Below are 8197 nucleotides of genomic sequence, written 5' to 3' on the forward strand. Positions count from 1 at the left end.
CTAGCAGATGCCAGCACAGGGCAGTGAGGGAAGGGCAGAGGGGCAGGCAGGACAAAGCAGCACAGGAAGCCCGGGGCACAGCAAGTTACTACAGGGGTCAGCAAATTAAGTCCCCGCCCAGGGGCCAAATCTGGCCCATGATCCGATTTTATATGGCCCACAATCTAAGGGTGATTTTTATATTTTTCAGTGGTTGAAAAATAGTCAAGAGAAGGAAGATATTTCATGATCTATGCAAACTATGACATTCAAACTTTAGTATCCGTAACATTTACTGGAACCCAGCAACACATGCTTGTTTTCTGTACCATCTGTGGCTGCTTTCACATGAGCACAGCAGAGGTGAGCAGTCGCCACAGAGAACATACTGCCCACAGAAGTATTTACTATCCTGACTCCCGCGTTACTGCACTGGCCCCCACTCCTGGGCTGCAGATACAGCAGGTCATCTCACTAGGCCTGTGGGGCTCTTCCACAGAGTCTGCAAGAAGAAACCACAGAATAGTCCAAAGGCGGGGGCAAAATACCCAGTTCCTTTATCTCTCCTTGCCAAATGGTAAAGTTCACCCCATGGAAACCTAGCTCCTGCTCTCCCCGCAACTTCCAGACTATGTCACCTACAATTCCATGGTAGGCGGTTGGGAGGCCATAATCTTAAAATAGCCTTCCTGCGTGGCATTACATCCAAGACCAGGAAGTAGAAGGGCGGCCCACAAGCATGCTGGGACATCAACCCGAAGGGAAGGGGAGACACAGTCGAGGAATTAAAAAGGCTGCACAAGGTTTGATGTTCAAGCAATTAAAAGATCAGATTGAAAATTTCAACAGAAACTACAGAAATGTACCTACTGTGGCAAGTTAAGCAAACTGCCCCAAAACACCTCAAACTAAACATTAAAAGTAGAAGCATTTTACTAAATATACTTCAATAAAATTCATTCAAATAAAATTGTGGAAATTCTCAAACCAAAAAGGACAATATCTAAAATTAAGAACTCAATGAATGAGACTGAAAGCAGACTGGGAAGGCCTGTGTTTTCACCTGCGAAGGATTAATTTCTTTAGCAATTACCTCCCTGGTAGAAAATCAGACAGAATGTATCAAACAGCTGTTTTCAAACAGACAACCCAGAACTGTGACCCCTGAAAAGGGCAATTAATGAAGTAAGGGCTACAAACTGCCCACATGTAATGCCTAGAAGCAGCTTCCAGGCTGTAACACAGGAAAAGGGAACCCAAATAGAGCCCAGAGGTCTTGCTGAATTGAGGAGACAGATAGGCTGTAAGTAGGTGAAAATGGCAAGAATCCAGCAGAGATTAGCTACAGAGAGAGTGATCTCTGGAGATGGGCAGAGGGGACCCCTTGAGACTCTGGCTGGGTACAGGGCATGGGTTGAGAAAACCACCAAAGCTGGGGAAAGCAGCACTGAAAAGGAGCAGGTGGAACTCCCATGATTCAGTCTAGGGAAAGCTTGTGTTTCTACCAACCAGAAGAGAAGGACCTCCCAAAACATCAAGCATTAGACAGAGCCCTAAGGAGGAGACTGCCTTAATAAGGCAGATAAATTAGCCCAAGATTAAAGGCTGTACTAGGTCAGCCCAAACAAACCTAGGAGCAAGCTTTAAAAAGGCCAAATTAATCCCAAGTAACTGACATGCAAGCCAGACAAAACTAACGCTCTTTGAAGGAATAAAACAAAATACAGCACAGAATAACATTACTATTTACAATGTCCAACATCCAATAAAAAATGACCAGGCATGCAAACATGCCCCATAACCACAGCAATAAATCAATAGAAATGATAGAATCAATTGACTGATATAAAACCAGAAATGATGGAGATGATGGAATTAGCAACGAAGAACATTAAAAACTCTATTATAGGCATGCTCTATATACTCACAGAGAGAACGATATGAACATGGTGACAAATGAAACGGAAGATACAAAAAAGACTGGAAGAGACCCTCTAGAGATGAAAAATACAACATCTAAAGTGAAAACTTTTAACGCACAGGATTACCAGATGAGACACTGCGGAGCAGTTACGGCTGTAACGTGCTTTGCTCTCTCCCTTTTAAAACTCGTTTACTTTGCGGTCTACCCATAACTACAGGTTTAATGCCCACCGCCAGTCTTCACGTCAATCTACAGTCATTCAGTCATCTGAAGACCTTTCTCTGCTCAATTCCTCAGGAAGGGCTCATGGAAACAGTATTTTCTGAGTTCCTGCTCATTGATAAGTTTGTATCCTTTTTACCTGAAAAGTCAGTTTTCTTAGAACATAAAATCCTTGGCTCGTATTTTATTTTCTTGAGTGCCTTAAATACGTTACTCAGTTTTCTTCTACGTAAGCCCTTGTTGTCAAAGTCTGATGGTAAACTCATTTTCTTTCCCTTATAACTATTATTAGTCTTTTCCAAGAATCAAAGCTAGAAGTTCTTCAAAAGACTAACAGGGGTAGAGTGCACGCCTAGCATGCATGACGTCCTGGGATCAAACCCCAGTACCTCTGTTAAAAAAAAAGACTAACAAAATATATAAACCCCTGACAAGACAGATACAAAATATAGAGAAGATACAAATAACCAAAATCATGAATAAAAGTGAGCAATGTTACCTATTCCACAGACAAAAAAGTAATCACAAGAAGTCATTATGAAAATCAAGTAAGTTACCTCTATTTACAAAATTCTTTTATTTCTATGAATCACCTACCAACTGGAAAAACCCAAGAATAGAACTTACTAAGTTCATGTTTACATTTTTTAATCTATTGATATTTCTAAGTATAAAGTGACAATATATACATTTAACAACTTTAAGTTTAAAAGCTCACTTTTATGCTTAATCATCTCAAATCAATGATCAGAAGGAGACGAACTCAATCCGAGTTGAATTACTGACATACTCAACAACTTCGATGGGCAAAGGCATTATGCCAAGTGAACAAAGCCAATTTTAAAAGGTCACATACCAGATGACAGTCTCAAAAAGGCAAAATTATAGAGCTGGAGGACAGATTAGTGATTACCAGGGGTCAGAGACACAGAGGAAGGAGACTGTGACCACAGAAGGACAGCAGGAGAGGGATCTTTGTGGCGATGGAACAGTTCTGGATTTTTTTTTTAATAGTTGGGTCTTCTTTATTTATTCAGACTGACTCTCCCTTTTATTTTTTAATTTATTTATGTATTTTAATCTTTCGGTATTTAAAATTTTTCCTTTTTCAGTTTTATTAGGTAGAATGTAGAATTATTACAGTTTGACTGCACATACACGTTATATTGCATGTAAATACGTATATACACTATACTGCAATTTTTTTAAGTTTGTATATATGTACTAATTATTGTTTCTAAGAACAGATTAGATCTTTAGCTTTTTAAACTTACATAGTTATCAAAGGAATAAAGCCAACTGCAAAACAAGAATCAACAGAATGCAGTAATCCAATCATAAAGGACAGTCAGATGTGCTTACACATATTCAAGAAATCAAAATAATAATTAGTTCATTTGTGCCCTTATTATTACTGTTGTTATTTTTTAGGTTCCTCATATAAAAGATGTCATTTGGCATTTGGAACAGTTCTGGATCTTAACTGCGGTGGTGGGTACATGGATAGACAAGTCTGGTAACACAACATAGAACTATGCACACACCATACTGATGTCAATTTCCTGGTTTTACTATTGCACTACAGTTACATAAGACGTAACCCAGGGGGAGTCTGGGTGAAGAGTACACAGTGACCTCTCTACTTTCTCTGCAACTTCCTGTGAGTCTATTATTATTTAAAAATAAAAAGTTTAAAAAATTGCTTCATACATATCTAATTTCATGTTCCACTTCAAAGAACCCAAAAATAGAAACTGTAGGAGATTCATCTGAGTACAGCTTATGCAAAGAAGAACAGGAAAACGCCATTCCTGGACCCATGCTCAGACACCTTTAGCTTTACATCAAAACTAGCAAACAAGTATGCATATATGTCTAAAGAATAAAAAGCTTTTAAGGTATCATGTACTATGTTTTCTAGTTCCTTTGATTAACTAACTTTTTGGTTCATTAGGAAAAACCACCAATAACATCAAACAGAAGGACTTTTACTGTAAATAAAAACAGTAATGGTGATGACTATGTAGGTAACACTTCTTAGCTCTGTATTTTATTGCATCTTCAATAAAGTTGTGAAGGAGAACCTGGGGATTTGAGAGACTCCATGCAACAATCAGCAAAGAGTACAGAAGAGGTAAAAAGCATTACATATGTAAAAAACCAGACATATTACCAGATATATGCCTGCCACATAATGGACACCCCATTAGAGGTAGTTAGTTGCAAGGTCCCAGGCCTGAGGCATCTAAATGTCTCCAGTCAAGAAAGTCTAGGATTAGCGTCTATATTTTTTAAAATACGCATATAATAAAACTTTTCACAATCTCCAAAATTTGTTCCTTTCTAATGTCACTAAAAACTGTAAGGGCATTTCAAACAAAAAGAGCCATAGAAAATAGATTAGCTAAATCCTATGGTTAAGAAATGTGTTTCTACCCTATATACTGTTTATTAAGCAGGTGTCAATCCTATTCCCAAAACAAAAGCCCCAACCGAGGGATGGGACACTTCCTACTCCAGACAGAGAGACATGCCTCACAAGGTAAGGAGAAAACTTGTCAGTGTAAGGCCTGCACCCATGACAGGTGCCTTCAGGAAGGATTCCAACAAGTCAAACAACATCTAAGTCATTCCTCAGGGTGAAACAACGTTCATTCCTCACATTTAACAAGCAATGCTGGAGCAGTTGTACAAAGCCCAGGTCAGCAATCACTTTTTTCACAGCTTCAACATCCACACTACATTTTTTCCCCGGATGCACTACCCAAAAAGGTCTCTTCACTCATTCCCGGGAGTCCGGAAGGGTTCTGAATGATATTCAAATATCTAGAAGGGTAAAGCACTATGCACTACATTAAATAAGTCAAAAGTAAAATGGTAAGCACCCTAAGGCATTTAAGTGGTGTTTCACTTTTATGTGTATCTGTCGGACTCATCATTAGCCCTCAGTTCAGCATTAAACTGGCTTTAGATCAAGATGCCAAAACTCGTATTTAGCAGTTATTCAATTATGATTACTAAGGGAAAAAAACTTCATTAAGTCATTTACTTCAACAAATACCATAACACATAAACATGAATATAAAATAATTCTTCGGTGGGGAGGGTATAGCTCAGTGGTAGAGTACCTGCTTAGCATGCACAAGCTGCTGGGTTCAATCCCCAGTCCCTCTATTAAAATAAATAAATAAATAAGCCTAATTACCCTCCCCCTTAATAAATAAATAAAAAGAAACTGTCGTTTTAAAAACAATTCTTAAAATTGGTTTGCCTGAATCTCAAGATTTCAGAAATAAGAAATTATTCATTTCTCACCTCCCCCAACACAGCTTAAAAAAAAAAAGACAAAGGTAAACAGAGAGGAATTGCTACATAAAAGGCAATGTTGAAACAAAAACAAACCAAGAGTCACTACTATGCCAGGTTCTGGACCTAATTCTTCCTGTTTTTCTTATCTAACATCACACCATGAACAACAATCCCATCATCCACAGCACAGTTCCTAACAGGTGGCTCTCATACCAACCTGGACTCAAGACTGTTAAAAAAAAAAAAAAAATTTAGGAAAGGCAATAATGCTGCACTACAAGTAGCTATGACCAACTGCTTACAGAATACATGACTTGATAAACCTCCATGCAGTACGTCAGACTGTACTTTAAAAAGGTAAGATTACCTGAGAAATACTTTAAATGGTTAACCTCAGGGAAGAGAAAAACAACACATATTTATCACAAAGAATTTCAGACACTTCTTTCTGAAGGTAATAGAGAGTCACAAAAGCAGTTTTTCCAAACCATCTGCAACAAAACTAACTTGGGGTAAAGACTAGTCTACTGAAATATTACCGTTATTATTTATTTGATAATTTTTGGAAAACCCTGCAATTACCGAGAGTCTAACACCAGCATTTTGTTTCCAATGCGAATATCCGAGCACTCCTCTCAATAAGACCACTCACAAATACAAAACTGCTCAACTGGACTCTCTCTCCAGAAACACAAACATAGAATTCCGTAAAAACAAGTGAGTTTCTGCAGGACATGATAAAACTGTACGTCACTTCTCCCCAGTATAATTAACTGAACATCTCAAAAAGTATCACTAAACAGTCACCAAGATATGGCTAAGAATGAAACAGACTTCTTAAAAATAATAGTTAAGAAAAATTTTTGCATAACTATATCTCAAGTTCCTCACACTATTAAAATGTAGCCACACACTCTATAAAAACAGCAATAAAAACTGGTACAATAAAGGTACATTTTAAGTTATAGAAAGTAAACCTGCTTCTCTAACATGGCAAGATCCAATTTGCAACCCCTTACATATCATAAAGAAAGCCTTAACCAGAAATTTAACTATAGACGCAGGAAAACACCAAGAAAAAGGTATGTCAAAACCTCACCTGTATATCTGTTTTCAACCATTTGGAGTCAAGTCGAGCCTGGGCAGCCAAACAGAAAGAATCAGAAGGCATCTTTCCTCCGGTTTCCTAGCGGTCGTCAAACCTGCGAGGAAAACAGAAATGTTGAAGATCTAAAGCTTTTCAGAATGTTACAAAGACCCTCCCGCAAGCTTTAATGCGGCAAAAGACAGAACAGAAGGAAGGAGAGAAGCGCTGGGGGAAGGGAGTGAAAGGAGAGACGGAAAGAGAAAGATGGAGCGAGGAAGGAAAAGGGCTATTTCCAGTCCATGTAAGAGTCTCACGGGGATTCACCCGGTTCTGTGCCGTGTCGGCGAGACCTTGAGAATGGACGAGCAGAGACCAAATCACAATGTCATCCCCTTCCCTTAAATCCAAAAGGTAAACACACAGGCTGCGGGGAGCCCACATCTCAACGACAAATGACACCGGCATGCAACGCCGCTTTACCTCAAACTAGCGGCTGCTGCGTGAAGTAAATTAATCAAAATTCACGACTGCAGAAAAAAATCTAAAACAATAATCACTTGGAAATGAAAAGACAGCCCAGGACGCGCGCCGCGGGCGGTCGGCGCAGGCCCTGGTCCCTCGGATGCGCCAACGCCCGCCTTCCCTGGCTCGGCCCGGCCACGGCCCGCACCGCCCCCGCGGCCGGCCACCCTCGCCGTCCTCCGGGGACGAAGACCCGACGGCAGAGGCCCGGCCGCCTGGCTCCGGCGCGTGAGGACACAGCCCCAGCCGATGCTGGCTCCCCCGGCGCTCGCGATCCCGGCGCCTCCCGCGGCCGGAGGGGCGGGCCGAAGTGGGCTACCGCCCCCGCTGCTCAGCCAATCGCAGCGAGGCGTCTCCCCGGGCCCAGCCAATGGGAAAGAGAAGATTTATCGCCCCTCCTCCCAAATCTCCTGTTTCCTTCAATCCCGCTACTCTTTTTCCTTGAGCTCCCCCCTTTCGGTCAGGGCCAGCCGCAGACGCCAGGAGGCGGGATTTCCGCCGCACGCACGCACGCACGCACGCACACGCTCCGCTCCTGGACTTCGCACGGCGGCCGGCGCGCTGGTGCTCCACGAGTCCAAGACCCTAGTGCTGCAGGGCTGGGCGGCGTGGGTGGGCGCTGGCGCTAGAGGTGTGGCTGGCGGCGGGCTGCTAGAGCCTCCTCTTGTCTGTCTCACTGAATGTTAACTGCAACCCTGAGCGGAATGCGTGGAGGAGCTGGTAGCGGGGGATCGGAGGAGGAAATGAGAGCTTTTAGTTCCACTGAACCAGTACCCATAGAACAATTCTTAAGAAATTTTAAACGATTGAAGTCATACAAAGTATGTTCTCTGGTCATAATAGAATTAACTTCAAATGAGTAAGAGTTAAGGACAATCTCCAAACACTTGGACATTGAACAGTACACCGCTAGATAATCCGTGGGTTAAAGAAATCTCAAAGGAAACAGTACTATTTTGAATTGAACAAAAGTTAAAACAAGAATTTGTGGTATGCAACTAAAGTACTCACTAAAGTGAAATATATAACATTAACTGCATATTTTAGAAAATAAGAAAGGCCCTAAGTAAACAATCTAAGCTTACGTTTTAAGAAACCAGAAAAAGAAGAGCAACATACCCTAAAACAAAAGACAGAAAATGATAGAGGAGCAG

The 8197-nt window shown here is 41.1% G+C and overlaps 1 protein-coding gene across 7 annotated transcripts in view; it reads right to left on the bottom strand.

The window, feature by feature from the left end:
* The window catches only part of HERC2 (HECT and RLD domain containing E3 ubiquitin protein ligase 2), a 176406-nt gene extending 169064 nt beyond the window's left edge, over positions 1-7342 (bottom strand). For 4 of the 7 annotated variants that reach the window (XM_074363393.1, XM_074363392.1, XM_074363389.1 and 1 more), the window contains exons 1-2: positions 7002-7341; positions 6534-6636 (exon numbers count right to left, since the gene is read on the bottom strand). In XM_074363393.1, the coding sequence (XP_074219494.1) occupies positions 6534-6605 (72 nt within the window). In that variant the 5' untranslated portion in view covers positions 6606-6636; positions 7002-7341. Of the gene's footprint in view, positions 1-6533; positions 6637-6845; positions 6865-7001 lie in introns of those variants that run through there. The other 3 variants (XM_074363390.1, XM_074363391.1, XM_074363395.1) reach the window with 3 other exon arrangements.
* Between the last annotated feature and the right edge of the window lie 855 nt (positions 7343-8197).

Source organism: Camelus bactrianus, chromosome 5 (assembly GCF_048773025.1).
Source record: "Camelus bactrianus isolate YW-2024 breed Bactrian camel chromosome 5, ASM4877302v1, whole genome shotgun sequence".
In the NCBI taxonomy this organism is placed as follows: domain Eukaryota; kingdom Metazoa; phylum Chordata; class Mammalia; order Artiodactyla; family Camelidae; genus Camelus; species Camelus bactrianus.